The sequence below is a fragment of the Podarcis liolepis genome, assembly GCF_965112155.1.
Source record: "Podarcis liolepis genome assembly, chromosome: 4".
NCBI lineage: Eukaryota > Metazoa > Chordata > Lepidosauria > Squamata > Lacertidae > Podarcis > Podarcis liolepis.
Window position 1 is genome coordinate 2,873,367 of NC_139558.1, and position 23,820 is coordinate 2,897,186.

The window sequence follows — 23,820 nt, forward strand, 5'->3', positions numbered from 1 at the left end:
TTATTCAAGGAAGGTGCAAGGTGGGACTGGCAAGGGGTGTGTGTGGCCAGGGAGGGGCTACGGCCCGGGGAGAGTCCCAAGGACCAGAGAGAGGGCCTGAAGGGTTCTGTTGGGCCACTGGGTCTTTGATTCCCTATACCTACTGTGGTGCCTTCAGTTTGTGCAGCCTTCACAATTTAATTGCATCCAGGGTAGAGGTTAGGATTCTACCCCATCCCACCTCCTTTCTTAGTTAGCTAGCACAGGCTCCCCCTGCCCCCATTTAATGCCTTTCTTTACTACCTCACCTTTACCACTGTGTTTGCGCCCCAGGGAACTGATAGACATTTGAAGACTCTCAGTTGTGTCATTAGCAATAAAGCAGATATCCAGTCAGCCAACAAACTGCTCTACAATTAGGTGTGCCTCCCATCAGTTTACCATAACTGAAATCCCACTGAGATTTCTGCACCCCAAGTAGTTGCTCGGTTTGCTTTTCTGTTTGGGCCAGCCCCGCTAAGTGCTTGCCCCTTTCTGACTTAAGGAGACACTTAAAGGGGCAGCACAGAATGGAAACACAGAAACCAGAATACTGACTTACGAATGCAAAAAGAATGGTTGCACAAGGTGTTCACACATTCCTGTGGGATGGTTGCCACTAATTACCAGTCTCTGAATCACCTGTTTCACAACCTCACTAAGTTGATGGATCTGTCTGTGGAATCAGAACAAATCTTTCCAATGATTCATTTTTTGCCACAGATAAGATGTAAAACCATGACAGTGGATTGATGGGGGTTTAGGTTTTCTGCTCCTTTTTTTAAGCGAAGATGTAGAACAGGTTCTTCTGTTTTATAGCCTGAAGCCGAACTGTCAACATAAATGATGTGTGGACTTTAATATCTGAGAGCCACGCTGAAAGAATTCCTTTTTAGCTTCTTCTTCTTTTTAAAGAACAGATTAAATGCCGCACAACACAGCTCATTACTGCCTAGCGTAAATTTATTGAAAAGGCAGTTTTTGCAAAAGTAGCTGGCATATTTTGTCTCGTTATTACCTGCTTTTGCTGAGCAGTGGATGACAGCTGGAGACAACAAACATCTCCCCCCACCCTCTTAAATTGTTGTCAGTCTGTGAAGATTTCTGTTTGACCAAAAGCATCATTAAAACATCATTAGCATATTGGTGAGTGTTAGGACTGGCCCAAAATGGGAATTAAGAAATTTGTTACTGTTTCACCCATTTCAAAATATGCTATGTGAATGCACCTTTTCTTTGGATTGAGTGAAATTGAGATGCATCTGTCATCCCAAAGTTACATGATGGCAGTTTCGGATGCTGTTGCATTAAGAGTAATAAACCTGAGGTTTTTGTTTTTGTTTTCTGTTGAGAGCCTTGAGGGTAACCTGTCGTGGCCATTTGCTGCCAGTGGGCAGGGCTGGAGTCCAAGTGCCGCCAGAGCCGCCAAAGGGACAGGAGAGAGTTTTCTCTCTCCATCTTTCTGCCACTCCTTTGTCTCACTCACCTTCCAGCTCCCCTTCATAGTCACCCACATGAAATTAGACCTCATGAAATTAAGCCTAGGGCTCACTGCTGTCCAGCTGTGCTGTAGCATTTTCTATACATAATTACAGTCATCCTTACAACTCTTTAGGGCAGGGCACTGTTATTTCCACATCTCAGAAGCGGATGGAGCTGAGGTTGAGACCTGGGAAGGTAGCCCATCTAGGAGATGGAAATCTCAGACATCTGCTACCCTGTGAGATATCTTCGGGAGCCAAAAAGGCTAAAGAGTAAACCCTACACAAATCCAGAGTAGAGTCCCTAAGACAGTTGGGTGGTGCCTTGTACACCTCCTTCTGGCAACTCCTGCAGCCAAGCTGGTGCCACACACATTGTTCTGCTTTCCTTTGGATCACATCAGTGAGGCCGAGAAGGGGGTCTTGTCGTCTGGGGAGCCCAGGTTCTCCATGCCCACTGCCCAGGCTTGCATCCCAGAAAGGTCAATTCAGTGCTGCTAACAGAATGCCTGGAGGCACACTTCATTGTCTCTTGAGACAGACAGAAGGCTGAGTTTATGGCAGGAGGAATGCTAGAGCTAGGGGCTTAGCTGCTATGCCTCACCTTCGCTGAGTGGTAGGGATGATGTGAGTTGAAAGCATTGCCTATCTCTCTGAATTTGCATTGAAAGGATGGATGCCTTTCCCTCTTCTTGGAGGTTGCAATCATAGTCTTGTCTCTTAAAGCAGCAGATGCCTGAGCAGGAGCAGGAGAACTCTGACAGTTTTGCTTACAATGTGTGCAACTTAATGAGAAAGCAAACACTTCTAACACATGAAGACACCCCCTCATGGAATAACTGCAACCACCCAAGCATCGCTCTTTGATTGGGGCAATGACTTCCATTGCGAAGGGGCGCAGCTCGCAACTGGGTTTGAGTCCCGGAAACACTTGGTTGTGGTTGTTTTTTAAGAAAAGAAACAATGCCTGCCCTTCTTTACAAGTTTTCAGCACTCTCTCCTGTTGAAGGAATGTGGCTGGATGGCAGGGCTGCAGCCACCCCCCACCCCCGCTTTGAATAATGTTTTCTCCCCAAATATCCTCTCAACAGCACCAAATATCTCCAAAATAAACTTTCTCTCCCCAGCCCCATAAATCTAACATATATGTCAACAGTAATTCTCAGGTTTGCATTTCAAAGAAGCTCCCACTAAGACGGTTTCAGGTATCTCTCAGGCCTACTTCTCAAAAGCAGCAGATTATGGCCAAGCTGACTCCAGACTGTATCGCCTCCAACTGCAAGCTGATGTCCTTTCATGAGAAAACATTCCTATACATGAAAACCTAAGTTTTCCTAAGCACAAGTCATAAATGGCTATCTCTGTGTTCACAGATCAGTGATGACTGCATGCACACTCTCAGTCACGGGGACGCGAATCCCCCTTTGCCAAGGCTCAAGAGGAGCAGCAGCATTCCTGCTGTTCATTGTCCCCACATCAGCTGCTCTGTGAGGCACCTCCCAGGCAGGGAGCGGAGTCTGTGAAATCCCACTGGCCAGAGCCACCCATGGAAATTGCAGTGGAGGCAGCCCCACCAGTTCTCCTCACTCAAAACACCTGCACTTTAAAGTGACACAGTTTGGGGATCAAATGAATTCACAGCCGTCCCGTCCCCCCCTCCTCTGACTGAAGTAATGTCAGGTGAACGCCCCAGCTTGATTCATAACTGACTCGAGCCATTTGTAAGGGTCAACACTCCATGAAATGATAATCAGATGGAGGGAGGTTGTGTCTCTTATGATAGCTAAATGGAACCTCCATGTTCAGAAATAGTATATCTCTGGGTACCAGGTGCTGAGGACCAATAACAGGGAACAGTTATCTGACTGGCCATTGTTGGAAACTGAATGATGAGCCGGATGAAGTGAAGATCTGACCTCCAGGTACCAGGATGGTGAGAGGGCAGGGCATGGGGGGAGGCTGGGGTCTCCTGGATCTTAGCCTGATCTAGTGTAAGAATTAACCAAGGTTTCTCCCCTCACATTGTCCTCATGATCATCATCACGTGTGGGAGGAGAGCAGCGTCACTTCGTTGGACTCTCACTGTCCACTGTGGCCACGTGCCGGAAGGCCTGTTTTACCCACACGGGTTCCCCAAATGCCGGTGCTGATGATAATCGGATGAACTAGGGCTCTGTTATCAAAACTAGCTCGGTTAGGCCTGGGGTAGTGTACAGTTATTTAATAGAATGAGGTCTCTACTTTCTTCACTTGGTAGGATCCAAATTATTGTAATGTAATCATTGTGTGTGGTGGGGGATTTTATAGAATTAGCTTTGTTATCCTTATCCCTTTTTTACTTTTTTGGATTTCTCTGCCATTTTTTTAAAAAATACTTTTCTATTTTAATGAGCAGTATCTTGTAATATGATCGTGGAGAAAATCAAATTAGGAAAGCTGAGTGGTGGAGAATCGAAAGAAGACAGAGACTAGGAAGGCAGCCAGAACATTTTGACATGAACCTGGCATTTCAATGGCACCTATTTACAGTATATTGCCAGCTCAGCTTCACAGCTTCCTGACAGTGGAAACTGTGCCCTTTTGTTCCGGCTCCTTTCTAACACTGAGCCTCGTACTTATGTGGCAGAGCTTTCTCTGGAAAGCAGCACTTCAGGTGCAGCAGGTGGGGCATCACACGATGGAAGAATCCTCCATTTCTCTCCCCCTGCAAATCCCTGCATGTAGAAAACCAACATGTCTCCTGCCTTACATCTTACGTGCAGGACATTTTTATTTCTATTTTGCAGTAAGGCTTTTTCAACCATGAAAACCCCACCTGCAATCTGAAATGGCAGAGCCCAAACCTTAATTACCCATCTCAGTGAGAGCCAAGTTTAGAGTCCCAAATCCATTTCAGTATAGTCTGCTTTTACTGAGTAAAATTGCAACAGTTCAAAGTCTCTTAGCATCCAACTTCACCTTGAAATTTTGCTGTAGGTAATGTAGGCAGTGCTTCACTTCAGGGGATACTGGCATCTTGGGGGGGGGGGTAAAAAGTGTGCACATACTGTAACAACTTTATGGTGAATACTGGCATCTATTTTTCCGGGGGGGGGGGGAGCACCAAATGACAAGTTAAGGATTCAAAGCACCATTCAAAGCAGCTTTATTAAATGGATCAAAATTTTATTTGTTTCTCTTGACATTCCTCAGATGTTTAGCCATTAAGGAACCTCTAAAATTGCTTCCAAAATTCACTCTAATTTAAACTTTTATTATTTTTAAAAAACCAGAATTCTTAATTTTAGTTAGGTAAAACTACTTAGGAGAGATAATTATATATAAAGACCCCACCCCCATTTTCTCTTTCCAGAAAACGAGTAAATGTCTTACCTCCATGTCTTGCAGTATATACAAACCATGTTAGCTGGTCAAGGAGCTTCTCCTGAGCCCACTCAGCTTCTCTGTTCTGTGTGCATGTTTGTTGTAGACCTCATTCATTCATTCATTCATTCATACATGCATGCACACCTCTTGATTTCTCTGCACTTGACTCACCCTACACTTAGTGATTGGTGGCTGTGTGTGTGAATTGGCCTCTACTGAGAAATATTTGAGGTGCTATAAAAATGTTGTCTGCACAGCTAGGTTTGAAATAACCCATTCACACAAACATGCCAAAGGGGCCTGGGTCACCTGCACATGATGGCTTGCCTGTATGAATGGTCCAGAGACATAACTCCACAGCTGGAGCTCTCAGGATCACACAGGGCTTTTCAGTAGAGTCACTTCACCAGTTCAGCACCTGCTTACTAACTACAGAGCAATTAGGAGTGAGAAACCAGCTGGTCTGCTTGCATTCAACGCACAGGCCTCCTTCCACCCTGTGCCACCTGATTCTTCTTTATTATCATATTGTAATAAGTGTTTTCTTCTTTAGAATCGTTGAGGCAATATTGTGAAAGCAACCTTTTCAGTGATATGCTTTCTTATTTGGCGCTTTTAAGAAAAAGGCTCCTTTGTGCTATGTAGGATTTTCTTTTCCAATTGACTTGAGGTCACTTGAAACGCCCCCACTCTTGTGGCTAGACGGAACCTGTGTATTAATGTGTTCTACTGAACCTGCAGGTATTATAGGAGAATGAGCAAAGCAAGCGACAAAAACTCTTTCAGAAAAGCAGTTTGGGCCTTTTTACAGGCACTGAATGATTTAAAGTGATGCAGGGTAGTGAGCTGTGTACTCTCTCTGTGCCTTTGTTTGCCTGCTTGTATACTTCTGTGTATTGCCATTGATTGGAGGTTCTGGTATTACAAATGACCTTTGAATGAAGTCTCTGTTAACTTAGCAAAAAATGTTAAGTTATTGTCTCTTTTAAAAGTAGAATACAGTGGTACCTCGGGTTACATATGCTTCAGGTTACATATGCTTTAGGTTACAGACCCCGCTAACCCAGAAATAGTACCTTGGGTTAAGACTCTGCTTTGGCTACTCCTGCCTCAAACTATTAGTCTCTACCTTAAAGTTTTTGGTAGATCTGGGAGGCAGATTAATCAAACCGTGAATCTGAGGGTGACATAGAGGACGTTTCAGTCCCAAAGTCTGATCCATTTCTGGGATATTTAAGAGAGCTGTTTTTTTAATATCAGAAGAAAAAGTTTTGAGTACCCATGTCATAAAGTCAGACAGGATTATCTCCCCAAGCCAATTCCAAACCCTATGATCAGACTAGATAGGCCAGCGTCTCCATCAGGGATTAAAGATGTCATAAGATCCAACTTGTTTTTTTAAAACGACACTTTTTTGAGTAAGAAGGATGTCAGTATGAGCAATTGCAGCGATCTCATATTGGTAACAAAATTTTACTCATAATATTCTCATAGCATTCCCTTCATAGGGAATAGAGCTCTAAGAGCAATCTCTCCCAAATGGAACTTTTTAATGAGACATAAGGCTGACAGAAAAACCTGATTAAAAGAACTGTCTTAGCCAAGATTGCTTTCTGCCATTAATGAAGTTGCTTTAGATCATGACAATGATCTTGTTCACTTAGATTCCTGTCCATCTTGCTTAATTTAACTTAATTGGCAACCTTAGATCCCTCCATGGTGCTGTTTCCATGAATATGATGAATGAGCTCAAGAATGGAGAGTGTCAGGAAGCAAGCTGATTTTAACCCTTCCCATCGAACTCATGTCTTCTGGGACACTCTGATCCTATTGGCAGGCACCAATACCTGAATAATAAGTGGGAGGGGATTAGATATATCTGCATTTTCTGTGTCTTCAGAGGTTGCTAACAAGAATGCCAGTTCTGTTTGCCTAACTCTGGGAGAAGAACAAAGGAAGTGTGCTAAGAGGTAGAAGAGGAACAACAAGATTTAGTGTGGCAAATAGAAGGGTGCTGCTATAGTAATTGCATAGGTGCAAAACAGAGAGTGTAGCAGGAGAACAATCTCTGCTACTCACAGCTGAGCCTAATAGATGGGCTTGCTGCCTTGGCCTTCAGTTCAGGATTATGGCTTTGCTAGAAGAGAAGTGTCTCCTTGAGACATAATCATCTAGACAAGACTATGATCCTGGGTATTGCTGGACTTCCACTTAGCTATCTGTGACGTTGATAGAAAGACACATTGAATTAGTAGCTTCTCTTCTTTAAGCCAAAAACTACAAATACTTATACAATTCACTTTTGTTTTACAAAGCACTTTATCATCTTCTTTTTTCTTTTGGAGAAGTGGGGATTGAACTCCTACAACTGGTGCATGTTGCTAAAATATATTTTTACCGGGTTGTTTCATGCTGAGAATCAGTGCAAGGTCGTAACTGTTATGTGTTGCGGCACAGGCCACAGCTAAAGGGAAAGGTTTATGGTTATCTTTTCACTGTGGCCTTCCTAAGAAGAACAGGAGCATTGAGTTGTACAAAGTTGAACCTGGCCATTTGCACATATTTCCCCTCTTCCTCCTGACTTCTTGTGACCCATTGTATTCCTGATTGAGTGGCTTCTTCCGCTGTAGGGGCTTGGCATAGGCAGGTCCTGCTTTGTAGCAAAGTATTAGAGCATTTTTGTTCTATGATCCTAAACCTTGTTGCTTATGGACCAAGAAGTTCCAGCATTTCAAGTTTCAGGGCCAGAGAAATTTCAGAGTGGTCTGTGTGTGATTAACAGCACTGTGAAATGTCTTCTCCTGAATATACTCAAGGCTGAATTCTCCTCCCACCACCACCACCCAAAAAGCAAGGCAGTTCAGGAGCATTTGTTGCAATTATGTTTTTTATACTTCATAATAAGCAGTTAGTAACTCTGGCCCAAAAACCATCCTTTTGGCTTTCCTAGTATAAACTGTTTTGTGCCTTTGGCACACATATATGCGAGGCAATGGAATTGTCCTAGGATTTGCCCAGTTTACAGAGCCAGGGAGTTGACTTGAGAAATGCGGTCTGAAACATAGATTGCCCTCTTTGTCTTTCCTAAATGACACCCCTGTGGGCCAGTCCTTAATCCTGCTATCAGTTTTCCAGTGGGATTGATATCCTTCTTCACTAGTTTAGTTTTGGATTAAAAATGTGTAAGTCCTCTTATACTGTGCTCCAGGAACCCAATCATTGAAATGAAAAACTATAAGCACAAGACAGATACAGTTGTGGGGCTGGGGCTGTGCATATGGAAGCTTCTCCGCAGCCCAAATAAGCAAATGCAATGCAGACAAGTATAAAACAGGATTTTAACACACACTGAGCAGGCTACTCTCAGAATAGATGTCACATCTTTTTGAAATCTTCCAGCTCTCATTACGTGCAACAAGATGCTTTCAAGAGCTAGTAACCTGGATATGTATGGGTGCATTAAAGTGCGTACGTGTCAATCTACCTCAAACGACACATCTAACCACCACTTATTTCAGTGAGATTCAGAAGAACATCATGAACCATGCTCCCAGACGCACATATCTTTAGTCATTGCATGGTTAAAAGCGTCCTTCCAGAAATATATCAGGGTGAAAATTATTTTTCTGAGTATCTTCTCCTCCTGTCAGTATTAACCCTTAGCATTCAAAATCTGCTAAAGTGCTGATAAAGATTCTTGTATTTTGTTTCTCAGCCATCCCTGACTGTATTCATTTCTCTCTCCTTAGTCCTTGTATAATCCATTGCTTTATCCCTTTCCCCCTTTATTTTCCATCCAATTTGAAATTTCTCTTTAGCTTTTGCCATCCACAGGGCATTCCGCTGCTTTGCCAGTACATATCCCAGAACATACTGTGGATGAGATGCTCAGTAGTCTGTCCAGAGGGTCAGTGAGGCTCTGAATGAGTCCCTAGAGGTGTGCAGGTTCAATGAGCTGATGCTGTTGGCTGCAGATTGGAGCTCCCAGCTGCTGCTGCTGCTGCTGCTGCATTGACTTGAACATGATGCAGACCAGGAGGTTTTTGTCTCTGCATGCAGTGGGGGGGGGGGGGGGAGATCACAAGAAACATCTTTGTAACACATTCCATTGCTTACTATGCAAGATTGCTATCATGGTGTTTCCTCTTGGTTGTGGCTTTTAAAATATTAGCTGTTAAATATGGAGTGTCAGCCTGACGCTAGGTACAGGGAAGAGATGTTATTTTTAATACAGATTTCAACACTCTTTTACACCTAACTCTCAATAAATTTCAGTATTCCCCACAAACCTTTTAATTCCTTCCATTCCATATTAAGCCAGCCATTCCCTTGAAACTGCTGGCAGAAATTATATTGTATTCTGGGGTAGCAGCTATCTTCAAGGTTTCCTCCTCAGTTTTTGCAGACCACTTAACTCTTCTCTCTTACCAGAAGAGACCTCAACAGTGGAAAGTTGTTGGAGAGACTGAAAATGAACTATTGAAATAAATAAAACTATTTAGAAAGCCCACAGGATCAAATATCATTATCCAATTGTTTCCTTTCATGAGAATTTTGAATGAAGTTAGAAAAATCACCGCAACTGAAACCTTCCGCAGCACACTGCAGCTGTTGAATGTAATATTCAATTCACACATTGCCTTTTGACTATTTTTTTGGTGCCACTTTTAAGCAGAATACTGTTGTAGCAAGATTCGTGACGGGGTGGGTAGAAAGCAGGGTTTACCAGAAGGGGAGGGAGAAAAGGGATACAAAATCATGGAGGGAAGCTAAAGGGTAGGTATCAAAGGGGAAATAGTGTGGGGAAGTGTCCCATACAGGGAAGTAGTGAGACGGGGAATCATTCGGGGAGGTGGGAGAGAAAGAGAAAAGGAAAAAGGAGTGCACTAAGGAGACCAGTCATAGGGTGGTGAAAAAAACACACAGGCACTCTGCACATGTACAGAGGAGTTTCTTTTGCACCCAGAGAGCTTTGCCAGATGTGTTGGACAGAGGATTAGCAGAAGAGGAGGAAGGAGGATGTAGCATTGGAATAGGGGTTGGAAATGAAAACCCAGATACCAAGGAGACGCAGAATAGATGGGGCTGTCTGCTTCAGAATTTGGTGGGTTTGTGGAAATGGGGCTTAGCAGTTGCAGTGTGGGGGGGGGAGATAAGATCCAGAAGAGTCTTTGGGGGTGGTCTGTGTGCATGTGGGGAGGTCATGGGAAAGGAGGGGAGAGAAGGCATGGGGGAGAAGGGGATGCAAAGCAAGGCTGCAAAATGGAAGAGATCCACATCAAAATGGAGACTGGGAAGGTTCAAAGGAGGCCTACCAATTGCATGGAGTGGGGAGAAGGTCTGGCATTATCACGAGGGAGGGGGAGGTTGTGATGTGTAAAGGGAGTGGGGAGTGGGCTTACCCAGGTTAGTCAAGAGTGGGGAGTGTTAACAGTGTGAGGTTTGAGGTGGGTGGGGCTAGTGAGCCACACAGCTGCCCCAGGACAAAATGAAATAGAAGATACAGTTAAGCACCTTCCATATGATGAGCAGCATGGCTGAGTCATGCTGAAAGGGAAAGCCAGGATGATTCAAAATGTTTTAAGTAAGCATCTAAAGAAGAGCACCATAGATGCTTGCTGGGTATTTGAACGGACATAATTTCACAAAATGAGTGCAAAAATGCTTTTAGCTCTCTATAGTTAAAGTTCATATAAATGTGCTCCTAAAAATTGAAAAATGAATATGCAAAAAATGAATGTCATAAGCTTTTTATGCAAATCTGTTTGAGTCACTTTGTGAGAAAAACAACTAACAAATATTAATCAGCAGAAGCATGAAGGTCTGGCAAATGCCTCAGTTGCTTCGTTGACAATGTCATTTCCCAGAAGGTGGAAGAACCAACAAGGGCATCATCTGCCTTGGACCTGGTCCTTGCCAATCGGGAGGAACGGACTGATGAAGTGGAAGTGCTCTTGTTCTCCTGGGTTCCAGGATACAGAGGCAAGGGAAAACTGAGTGAAGTTGGACACACACTCTGGACTTTAAGAAGGCCAATTTGGTATTGTCCGCATTTGGGCATTCAGTATTTCTCCTTTTAGAAACTCCCATCCTTTTTGGACTCCCTGCTCATTGAGTATTTCTGACCACGGGATCACACCCCCTAGCTCCTTCAGCTTTTTGAAATTGGCCTTCTTAATGGCCACATTTGCATGTGATGCTTAGTCAAGAGCAAGTGTACTGGTTCACAGTCAGAAAAGTGTGGCCACTTTGCTCCCCCCTTGCTGCGCAACCGGGATCTGAGCCATGACTTAGTGCTATGTGTGAACCCAGACTTTTAGTTTGTGTCTCCCACAAAAGAACGTGATTGGTAAGTGCAAAACAAACCTTGTTTACTACTCCTGGTTTGTTGGCTGTAAGACAAATCATGAACCTAAGTTTACACATAGCCCTAAGCCCAGTCATGACACAGTAGCATGGGAGTCGTGTGTGGGGAGGGGAGCAAATTAGAAGCTGCAGTCCTACTTTGTGCCATAGATTGGCTTAACGTTGTGAGTTAGCGAAGCCAATGCACGTCCCATTGGAGAACAGTAGTTTACTTGCAGTACAGTATCTGATCATGATGCTGTATTGTCAATAAGGCTCTGACTTTCGTGTCTGCATAGGAGTGTTAAAAATGGGGGTGAATGTTTGGCATGCAAACGGCCCTCACTTCAATCCCTTGTCTTCCCAGAGTAAAAGAAAGAATCAGGGCTGGAAACAGCCTGTGCCTGATGCCCTGGAAATCCACAGCCTGCCTCAGAAGGTAGCACTGAACTGGATGGGCCTGTGGCCTGGCTCCTTCCAAGGCAGCTTCATGTGTTCAAGAGGGGACTGGTGGCTCTGTTTGGCTTGATGGGCCACAAGCTGAAAGGCTAAAGGTTAAACGTTGAGGGCAGTCCTTCACAGACCCTGCATGACCACAGTGTGTGGCTACTTGCTCTGGCCTCTTGTGTGGAAAGAGGCTTGCCTCAGCTTAGAGGAAAGCAAAGAAGGTACAGGAACCAACCCCCTTAGAAGAACTCCATAGGTGTATTAAAGAATGTATTGTTATTGTTCTATGGTAGAATTAAATGGAAGGATGTGGAAAACTATGTTTTGACTGCTACACTGAGCAATGATAACAATGAAAGTCGCAGTGTGTGTGTGTGCGCGCGCGCGCATGCAAGAGGGAGAGAGAAAGTACAAGGTGTCATTCTAGAAAGTGAGTTATTGCTACAAGAAGGGAGAATTTTACAGCTTATAGACTTGAGTAAGAATGTGAATAGTAATAAGCTCTGTAAAATAAAAGACCTTGAGAAGATTCAGCCTCTGCTGTTATAATTCATGTTGGATGTCAGCTTTTCAACCATTTTCATTCTTTCTTGCAGAAAGGGGTCATACCTCTGAAGGATGTGTGTAAATTTGCTGGTCTGAATGAACAGCAATTGCCAATGCTGTTGTCCTATCTGAAAGCAAATTATATTACTAAGATTAGGTCACAAATTGTCTAATATTATACTTTACATTTTCTTCATTCAGTTATTTTTTACTCAGCCAGGAAGTGAACTACCCCCACGAATCTATCCAAGTTTTGCATTCTGTTGACAAGTAATATTCCATAAACTTTTTTCAGTCACCTAAAGACACTTGTTTGCAGATTTGCAAAGCTCCGTTCTTCTCTTCTTGCTGCCACATAGATTTGATGAGAGATTATATGTGTGAAGGAAAGAGAACTAGCAATGGGGGGGGAGGGAACCAATGAGGAATAGAATACTGAATGAAACATTTCCTAGGCATTAATTTTGATTAAGAGACTGTGAACAGTTTCCACTGTTAAATCAAGGAAAATAAAATTTCTTCTTTTTAAATTCCATAGAGGTACTCACATTAGTTTATTCCAGTGAAAATATCAAAGAGCCCTGTGGCACAGCTCAAAGACTAGATTTGCTACCAAAACACTGAAATTTGTAATGAATTTGAAGTTTGTCCTCAGGCAAAACATCTGAGAGGAATTTGGAAAAAACGCTAGAAAGCTTCAGCATGACAGCGAAAAATGTCTCAGTACAAAGAGCTCCACATTTCCCTGAGTTGCTGCCAGGTTTTGCCAAAAGTGTAATTCAAGGCACATTTAAAGGTTCCATCTGAGGAACACCATTTCTAAGATTTGGGGGGGAAGTGTGTGTGTGGGGGGGAATGTTTGGCTGAGAGCAGTGACCTTTCTCAGAGAGGTTTCCCACACCGCATTTAAATACCAGCTCATTTATATATGGTTTTATATATGATTTTGCCAGAAGCAAGAAATAGATTATTTTAAAATATCATTATATGGCACAAGAATGAAGATCAAAGATAATGGTGGTGGTGGTGGCGGTGGTAATGATATAATTATATGTATCCATCTGACTGGGTTGCCCCAGAACGGCTGTGATAAAACAGAAACTTCTTATAATGAATTTCTCTTTAGATGTGAGGAGCTATCCTACCCTCCACACCTGCTGGCAAATCAAGGATAGCAAACGACCCCACCACCACCACCTCACATGTTGTTCTTCTGGTTCAATGTGTGGACTCCATGGACGGGCATGGCTGGCCATGACTTCAGGCCCAGATTTATTGCTCTGATTCCAACCAGTTGATGCTCCTCTGCATCTAGTCTCTGGTTCACCTTCACTGTGCGACCTTCTGGCCCAGATGAGTCCCCTTTCCTTACAGACTAGTGCCCATGGTCACCATTTACCTCTGGCTTCCTAAAAAACTGTCCCTTCCCTTAAGCAAGAAGTGTGCAGTCACTGTTGCAGATCTTTTCACAGTTGGGCCAATATTGTAGTCTGCCGCTTCCCCCACAATGTGATCCTGAAAGGGAAGCAACAGCTACTGAGGGAGCCAAGAGTGAAAATGGGACATTGAGATCAGGGCAGTAAACCATCATGCTTGAAGTTCTTCAAGGGTCATGAGGTCTGCAGATTGCAAGGAAGCCAATCTGGAGGGTGTGATGGCAGCAGAGGATTCCTTTCCAGCATGGCTTCTGGGCAAAACTCACTGTTCAGATCTTGCAGAAGATTTTATTTGATTCATTATAAAATCTTTCTATGCTGTTTTTCATTCAAATGAATCCCAAAGCAGCTTACGAATAATAAATAACTAGAACATAATAGAACATCTACAAAAGCATCCATTACAATTTACAAAACACTGTTAATAAGGCAATAACTAAAAAAATAAGCTAAACATCACAATTAAAGCAAAACACATTATATGATTATTAAATCAATACAACATTTATAATCTGTAAAACAAAATTAAAAAGCAGCAAAAAATAAACTAGGCACTGTTAAGTTCATACACACATGTGAGTCATACACGTGACTCACAATCATTAACTCAGCTCATTAAAATGCACAGATGATATATTCACCCCCCAAAAAGAAAACATTTTTAACCATGGTATCAGTCATAGTCGGTTTTGTAGTGTTGTGTGCTCAGAATCCAGAAGAGAGATATTATTACAATTAAGCCTGTTTTAACACAGAGAGACAGATGCCAGAGGTCTGTCTATAAGCACTTGCAATAGGAGCATATGCATGGCATCAGATTTACTAATACTTGCATCCCTGAGCCGTAGGCTCTTTCTGAAGCTGAGGGGAGGGAATGTTTTTATGTTCTAACATTTTCCCTGGGTAGCAGCAAATTGGCTGGCGTGCATTTGTCTTGAGCTGAACTGCACAGAGTCACTTGAGAGAGAGAGGGAGAGAGAGAGGGAGGGAGAGAGAGAGAGAGAGAGAGAGAGAGAGAGAGAAGACTGGCGGCTGCAGTGGGAGGGTGGGTAGAAAGAGAAATAATTTTTAAACTGCAGCTGTGTAGCTAAATTACATGTCTGAAAGTTAAGAGATGAAAAATATGAAGCTGATGCATATGGATACTATTAGGCAGGCTGAAAAAGAAACTTTGGATGCAAGAGTTCTGCTTCTGTCAGGAGCAGTGTTTTATTTCTTGCACGAAAGAAGGAGTTGGGAGGCTGCTCCGATAGGCAGCATGAAGCCTCCCTTCACAGCTAAGTTGCTGGCGTCAGGGAAGGTGGAGGCAGCCCGGAAGCTGCATCTTTGAGCCCCTGCACAACCATCCTATGGGGACTTCCCAGCAGCTCCTGAAGCCAGCCAGAGCCAACTGCTCCGGGCTGCTGAGACTGCCGCTGCTGCGTTTCCCAGGGACATTAGATGAAATCGGAGGATATTTCGGGGATGGAATTTGTCCGGGGACTTATTCGCAAATCCTGGGACTGTCCCTGAGAAACGGGGATGTCTGGTAACCCTAACAAAGGAGCAAGTTATGGAGACCCTTACTGTCTTCCTTATTCCCCCCCCTCCCACACACTTGGGTTTTCCACTTGGGGCATAGCATATGTGTGCTTTTCCCCCACCCCACACCTTCTTCCAGGGCAAACTCCATTCAGAAGTGGGGATTACTGCTGGCTGAGCCTGGCAGAGGGAAAATAACCCTTTAAAATAGAGCTTGACTTACACCATCCTTTTTGCCAGTGAAACTTCTGCTAGGTGTCTTGATCATGCGACTGAGCTGGAAGGATTTTGGGGCAGGGCTAAGTCTGCCCCTGTTCTATCCTGCCCCTTTTGGAGGGCTTACTCTGGCCTTGGCCCAGACAGCTTATTTCCACTTTTCTCCATCTGAGCCAGGATGAAAGACTTCGGATGGAGAGCTGCCTATTTCAAACTCTGCTAATTCCAGCAAACCGTGGGTTTGGATTGCTCTCTATGTCTCTTTCTACTTACCCTGTATCATCCTGATAATGGAGACTCCCGTGGCAGCTATTATCTGTAGGCACTGTGCTGACCAACTGTGAGAGAGGAGAATTACCTCTGTGCCTGCTAACAGGTCAGTGCGGAACCCTGGGGTGAAGGAGAGGGCATCCCAGTTTGGTCCAGAAGCTCAAGGAGAACAAAACTACTAAGAACTGAACAACACAGACACTTCATGTTATGTTTCAAAGTGCACGGGGAATTAGAAGCTGTAGTTGGCAATCCTAGATACCAACAACACACATGAAAATGCAGTGATCATCTGACTAGTTTAAAATAGAAAAAGCAGCTTGTTCATTTATTAAGCTAGACTACAGAAAACACTTGTAAAATGTCAGTAGTTGTGTGATTGCTTTGCATGTGGTTATCTAGGACTGAGTTACTGTGAGGCACCTTCATACTTCATTTAGGACCTTACTGATTTTTTTCTTACGGATGCATGACTGGGTTTCCGAGGGGTGGGGTGTGGGGAGTATTTCAATTGCCTTGCAAGCAGAGGGTTTTTATTATGGCCCTAAAATCTTTCCAGACAAAGAGAGCACCAAGTTCCTGGCTATGGAGTGATCTGCTAACCTAGAAACAAAGAGAGGCAGAAAGCCAGGGCAGACTTGTAGCATTTCAGCTTTTGGACAAAACATGGATTTTCCCATAACCCAGACAGAAGCCATCTAACCTCATCCAGGAAATCTCTCACCTGGGTGTAATAATGCTTTCAATGAAGCATAATTCAGTGGATCTGGAAAGTCATAGTTTGCGATGCCATCTGGTCAAGCACTAATGAACCTGCTGGGAATGTTGGTCTAATACATCATTATCACTATGGAGGGCAAGCGATTCACAAACTTTTTGGATGAAAGAAATTCTGCCAGTTTCCAGTCTTTCCTGTGGTGCACAGAAATCACTTTCTTTTTTTCCTTTCAACTACAGTGAAAACAAACTTAAAGCCCTTGTCCTACACTGAGGAATGCAGAGTTCACCTCTGGCTTTTGACTATCATAACTTGCTCAAGAAGCACGGCTTCTAATAGTGAACTCAGGTAGTGATGGCAGCTACAGCCAAAACTGCAGAGAAACAGCAGCATGCTCATGGTGGAGCTGTGAGGTCCGCAGAAATGCAAAAACAAATAAAATAAAATGTTGCATTTTATAAATAAATAAAAAAAGTCAATTGAGGACTTGGCCTGCTCAGGAGGCCTACAAGGGTGAGGCTACTCTTCAGCCTGAGGGCCACATTCCATTCTGGGTGACTTTCCAAGGGCCACATGGCAGCACTGGAGGGGGCCAATGGCAAAAGTGGGTGGAGCAAGGAATGGAAATGGCATGCTAGTTTCTGCTCACGCTCACACACCCAGACAAGCAGGAGGCGTGACATCTGAGCAAGACATCTGCATTTCAAGCAGGGCTAGTGAGGGGGCGTGGCCTGTGGAGAGGAGGTGTGGCCTAGGGAGAATTCTGAGGGACAAATAAAGAGGTTTAGAAGTCCCTGCCCCTCCCACTTTTGTCACAGGAATGCAGAGCAGAGGTGGGGAAGCCTGTTTCAGCCCAATGACCACATTCCCTCATGGGCAACTTTCCATGGTCTGGGCACCAGTGGTGAGCCGAGCCCAGGGCAAAACGTGGGTGGATGAACAGATGTGTCCACTTGTATATGGTTTGGGTTGCCTGGTAAGAGACCGATTTGTTTTCAAACAGAATTTTAAGTTTTTATTTTGTGTTTCTGATAATCAAGAGTAGAATTGGCAGGTGACGACTCTTCCTACACCTCCTAACCTTCCTACAGGTCATTCAGTGTGGATTTTGTCTTGTCTACCAGATCCATCTAACAGTAAAAAAAAAGGTGGGGGGAGAGCAGGCTTATGGTGACCTTTAGTGAAATGGTCACCGCAATAAATCCCACTGCTTGCATTACAGGAGTATTGATGTTTATGTCTCTGGTACATCACCTGCCTTCCTGGAACCCAACGTATTAATAGTCTCTCATCTTGCTTTTACAGCGCAAACATAGTTTTGTTGCAGCAGACATTTGTAGACATGTGGACATAATGAAAGAGGCATATGGGTCAAGGTTTGGCTGGAAAAACTGGCCATAATTCGGATAGGGAGCTTAGATGCCATTTATCATTTATCTGAAGTGCCATGGTTGCATCCATCTCCAGAGCTCCATCCATTCCGCATCTGGTAATGACTTTGTCTTCTGTTGGCATAGTCGAGGGGATCATGCAGTTACTGCATAAAGCTGTTGTGCATGTTCTCCTTGTGTAAGTACCTCACTTCAGCCAGGGCTATTTTCCTGTGGTGCAAAGCCACAATTCTGGGGAGGGCGCTCACCATTCCAGTGACACATCTTGCTGTTGATACTGGCAGATATGTCTGCGCTTAATATGAATGGCAGAAACTGCCACAAACAAACACCATTACTATTACTGCAAGTACACCCAATGTTTTATGTGATCCAAGTGTCCCTTGCATAGCTGCCCAAATCAATGGCCTGTTTCACATCTGAAACCCTGAAGAGCCACAGCACTAGGCTAGGAGAACCAAAAGACTAGCTTGAAGCAGTACAGAGATGTTCCTGAGATGCTGCAGAAGTGCATTCCATTTATCTGTCATTATTAAACTATCCTTGGGCCATGCAGATAAACAAATCCCTACCACAAGTAGTTATGTCAGTTCTATTTTTAATCCCAAAATACATCTTCTAATTGAAGGAGACATCCTGATAAAAATCCTCTAGCTAAAATAAGTGGTTTGGTTTGTATTTTGAGGAAGAGGGCAAAGGACAATTCAAAGGCTTGCGCTTGCATATATCAAAGATTTAAATTGCCCTTTTTAAACAGCAGTCATTGTGGTTACTTGTTTTACCAATGTTATTAACTCATTTCAGACTTTTTTGAAACCTGAATTCATGTCTGTGACATGCATCTACTGTACCATAAAGACATTATGTGGAGCCAGTGAAGGACCATAGATATCGGTCCTAAATATCATATGTGCTCTGAAATATAGGGACATTCCCTAAATGCCATCTCTGTCTGCATGTGTGTGTGTGTGTATGCAGTTTTGAACTGCCAGCATGATTTCCCATTTAAATTACCAGCCCTTCTCCCCATGCTACTTTGAAGTAAAGGGGTAAGAAGATTCAGTCATGGATCCCCCATATCACATGTAGTTTAGCCTTTAGACTGAACAGAATTAATTCATATCGGTGAATTTGATATAATAGTAGTGTACTGTAATGTCTATTTCTGTGCTGTTTTGCAAGGGAAGTGTTGCATTCATGCTTTGTTAACTGCTTGCATTTCTTTTACTTAAGTTGGTGTTCCTCTTTTGTTCTCTCTTGAACAAGAGTACAGTGGTACCTCGGGTTACAAACACTTCGGGTTACAAACTCCGCTAACCCGGAAGTAGGTCTCCTGGTAGCAAACCTTGCCCCAGGATGAGAACGGAAATCACACAGCAGTGGAAGGCCCCATTAGCGAAAGCACGCCTCAGGTTAAGAATGGTTTCCCGTTAAGAATGGACCTCCAGAACGAATTACGTTCGTAACCCGAGGTACCACTATAGTGCCATTTTCCGGAGGAAGTATTCCTGCCTCTAATAGCTTCCCTGACTCTGCTTGTTAGCCATGCTGGCATTCTCCTGGTCCTGTTTGTCCTCCCCACTCCCCTGGCATTCTGTAGAATATATTCTATATGAGCTTCTGTTCTTGAAGTTTTGAACAACCCCCTGACATTCCTGAAAAATTTATCCTTTTGTAAAAAATGAAGTTGAGAGGTGATCTCATTTGAGGGGATTTATCTTCTAGCACACCTTGACTGTGCCCTTGCTAAAGTTTAAGTGATGCCTTAATTAATTAAATGGGAGGCACTTAGCCTCCAGTCACTCAGCTTCTTAACTTGCTTGTTACCTTGACTTGACACTTGATCGCCGGTTCTAAGATGCTTGGGTACCTGGAGCTGCCCTCTTGCTTGGGATGCCAGTTCAAAACTCCATATTTTTATGGTACTCTCTTTGTGAAGGAACTCTTTTGTTTGCAGCTCAGCCAACACACACAACAATTTATTTATTTTTTTATTCAGTCCATTTACCTGCTTTACAGGGGATTTTGAATGCAGACCAAGATGTTAAATACCCCACTTTTTCCAGATATTTCCCCCTTCCATGTAATGGATCCACTCTCAAGTCTTAATAAGCATTTGTAAATCCACTGAGTAAGTCCTACTTGTTTTGACCAACACACTGAAGAATAGTTATATATGAATGTGTCCTTAAAAGAAACACAGTAGTTACAGACCCTCCAAGTTTCCCTGTTTTCCAGGGACAGTCCCAAATTTAAAGAAGCCATCCTGGTTTCTGATGTGATCCTGGATTGTCCCGCTTTTCCTTTGGACCACCCTATTTTTATCAGAGAAATGTTGGAGGGTATGGAGTTATGTGACTCTCAAACCAAGGGAATAAGTACAGTCATGGGAAAAAGAAAGCGCACCCTCTTTGAATTCTGTAGTTTTACATATGAAGACATAATAACAATTATCTGTTCCTTTGCAAGTCTTAAAATTAGGGAAATACCACCTCAGATGAACAACAAGACATGACATACTACACTGTGTCATGATTTATTTAACAGAAATAAAGCCAAAATGGAAAAGCCATGTATGAAAAACTAGGTACACCTTATGATTCAATAGCTTGTAGGGTACATTTAGCAGCAATAACATGACGTAATATGAAGTATTTGTTTTCTGTAGGACCCAGGGCCATCTTTAGCAGATGTGGCACTGGGGTGCAAATATCCGCCCAAATTACCACAGATAGTGTTGGGGTGGCTGTAGCTGCGCACTGCCAGCCATCGTGGGGGGCAACTCTCCCCCATGACGCTGAGGGCGACCGATCCCCACAGAGGCTTGGGAGTGAAGTTGCACGCGTCCCAAGCCTCCTCGGGAGGAGAGTGCAGCTTCCCTCCCAAGCCTCCTCGGGAGGAGAGCGATCCCCGCAGAAGCTTGGGAGGGAAGCTGTGCGCCCACCAGCCATATGGTTAGCGGGGCACAGCTTCCTTCCTAAGCCTCTGTGGGGATCGCTCTCCTCCCGAGGAGGCTTGGGAGGGAAGCTACAAGTCCACCAGCCATATGGTTGGCGGGGCGCAGCTGGTGGGCATGCAGGGAAAGGTGAGACCGCCAGCAAAGCCGCGCAGCTGGGGAGCCCCTGAGAGGCCGGCGCCCTGGCACGATGCACCACCTAGCCCTATGGGAAAGATGGCTGTGGTAGGACCTTCTCCAACTCTCCCATCATTGTGGAGGATTTTGGGCCCATTTGTCTTTACAGCATTGCTTCAGTTCATTGAGGTTTGCTGGCATTTGTTTATGCACAGCTCTCTTAAGGTCCCACACAGCACCTCAGTTGGGTTGAGGTCTGAATTTTGACTGGGCCATTGCAACCCCTTGGCTCTGTGCTTTTTCAGCCATTCTGTTGTAGATTTTCTGGTGTGCTTGGGATCCTTGTCCTTCAGCTGTTGAGCAGATCACCACACATTTGACTGTAGAATACTTTGGTATATAGAGGAGTTCATGGTTGACTCAATGACTGCCAGGTTCCCAGGTTGTATGGCTGCAAAACAAGCCCAAATCAGCCCTCCACCAGCGTACTTGAAATAATAATAATAATAATAGTAATAATAATAATTTATACCCCACCCATCTGGCTGGGTTTCCCCAGTCACTCTGGGCGGCTTCCAACAAAATATTAAAAATATAATAAAACATCAAACATTAAAAACTTCCCTAAACAGGGCTGCCTTCAGATGTCTTTTAAAAGTAAGATAGTTGTTTATTTCCTTGACATCTGGTGGGAGGGCGTTCCACAGGGCGGGCGCCACTACCAAGAAGGCCCTCTGCCTGGTTCCCTGTAACTTGGCTTCTCACAGTGAGGGAACCTCCAGAAGGCCCTCGGCGCTGGATCTCAGTTTCCAGGCTGAATGATGGGGGTGGAGACGCTCCTTCAGATGGTATGAGGTGCTTTTGCTGATATGCTGTGTTTGGTTTTTGATAAATGTGGCACTGTACATTATGGCCAAACATCTCCTCTTTGGTCTCATCTGTCCAAAGGACATTGTTCCAGAAATCTTGTGGTTTGTTCAGATGCAACTTTGCAAATCTAAGCCGTGCTGCCATGTTCTTTTTAGAGAGACGAGGCTTTCTCCGGGAAACCCTTCCAAACAAACCATACTTGTTTCATCTTTTTCTAATTGTACTGTCATGAACCTTAACATTTAACATGCTAACTTAGGTCTGACCTTGGGGTGAATTTGCTGGGGCGTCCACCCCTGAGAAGATTGGCAACTGCCTTGAATGTTTCCCACTTTTGAATAATCTTTCTCACTGTAGTATGATGGACATAAAATTGGTCGGAGATGGCCTTAGAACTCTTCCCAGTTTCATGGGCAGCACCCCCTGCTTCTCTAAGAGCCTTGTGTCATCTTTCCTCCTTAGGATTGTGTTAAAGCACACCTATATGCTCCAGACCAGCAAACTGCCAAAACTTTGGCTCTTATAGAGGTGGGCACACTTGCAAGGGCATTTGATTAGCAGCCCCTACATAGCTTCTTAATTCCTATGGAAGCAGTAAAGGTGTACTTAGTTTTTCAGACATGATTTCTCCATTTTGGCTTTATTTCTGTTCACTAAATCATGACACAGCATAATATGTCATGTGTGGCTGTTCATCTGAGGTTGTATTTATCTAATTTTAAGACCTGCTAAGGAACAAGTGATTGCTATTACATCCTGATATGTAAAACCACAGAATTCAAAGAGGGTGCACTTACTTTCCCCCCCATGACTATAACTATACAACCTTTAGAAGACACCTGAAGGTGTTTTATTATGTTTATTATGTTTAATGTTTTATTATATATGTTGGAAGCTTCCCTGAGTGGCTGGGGCAACCCAGTCAGATGGGGGACGGGGTAAGAAATAGTAAAATGATGGTGGTAATGATGATGATTGGTGGAATAGGGTGCCCCTGTTTTCACCAGAGAAATGTTGGAGGGTATGTTGTTAGTATTTTCACTATTCTGTGCTTGACAGATTTATGGCCTTCGTGGTTTTTGTACCTCTTACCTGTGCAGGGGGCAGGGTAACCAGGCTGCGGGGCCAAGAGAACAAGGATGCGCATGTCTGTCTTTCAGAGGGTCCAGCTTTGAACCTGCTTTGGGCACAGATTTCAGCTGTGAACATTTAAAATTTAGCAAGCATAATGCGGGTGGTTGGGGAGTATGGCACGAAGGGTGTTTTCTGCTTTATAACTCACAGCTCCAATTTTCCTCCAGAACAGCAAGGGAGAGGCCAAAGACCCATTGTTGGGCTCTGTGGACCGGCCCGCTGTAAGGAAGGAAAATTTTCAGGTAACAACCATTGTTTTATTTTTCTTGCATGAATATATTAACTCTAACTTTAATGTCAGAATTGCAGACTATGTCCATGTTCCTACCAGAGGCCTAAAAATGGCTTCAGTGTGGAGAGAAGCCTCTGGGTGACAACAGAAGGAATTCTGACTGCTGCTACAGCCACCCACAGAGCGCTGCTGCCAGCTCGCTCCAAGTGTGGATCATTTGCTTGCTCATCGTCCGTCAGAGCTCAGTTTTTTGTTTTATTTATTGCAACAGCAGAGAGGAACCAAGAGACATTCTTGTTTCTCTCTCTTGCTTCAAGCAGCCTGACACTGCAGGAGGGTAAGTGAGCAGGAGCGGCAGGCGAGTGGCTGTGCTGCACAGGGCAAGGAGCGGCTATCGCTGTGTCCAGACCCAAGAGCTCCCACCCAGAGGCTTCTGGCCACAGGGAGTCTCATTCACAGGGTTGTGTTTGAACTGGCACTCAGATTTCTCAGAAGCAGTTTATGTACAAGGGGTTTTTTCATGTGATGGGGAGTAAAGAGCAGCTCTGACCCTTTTAAATAACCTTCTTGTTTATGCAGTTCATCCCAGCTGGGATGGACCAGAATTAGGTCCACTACTAGTCCATCAGCTCTTCACTGCCTTTGAAATAATGCATCCTGAGTTCATGTTGAAATATCTTCCCTTAACCCTTTCCAGGCCTAATTAAACACCACATAGATACACATTTAATTTCCCCCCAATTGTTGTGGGAGGCG

The 23,820-nt window shown here is 44.0% G+C and overlaps 1 protein-coding gene across 13 annotated transcripts in view; it reads left to right on the forward strand.

Annotated features, from left to right (window-relative positions):
• The window catches only part of PCDH17 (protocadherin 17), a 143,040-nt gene that overhangs the window by 108,966 nt on the left and 10,254 nt on the right, over positions 1-23,820 (forward strand). For 6 of the 13 annotated variants that reach the window (XR_014525562.1, XM_083501094.1, XM_083501086.1 and 3 more), the window contains one exon: positions 23,000-23,074. The exons of 4 other annotated variants lie outside the window; for them this stretch is intronic. Coding sequence is in view for 7 of the 9 variants with exons in the window: in XM_083501094.1 (XP_083357220.1) it covers positions 23,000-23,074 (75 nt within the window). In the remaining 2 variants the exon portion in view is untranslated. Of the gene's footprint in view, positions 1-2,872; positions 2,896-22,999; positions 23,075-23,820 lie in introns of those variants that run through there. 3 more of the 13 variants (XM_083501089.1, XM_083501091.1, XM_083501090.1) reach the window with 2 other exon arrangements.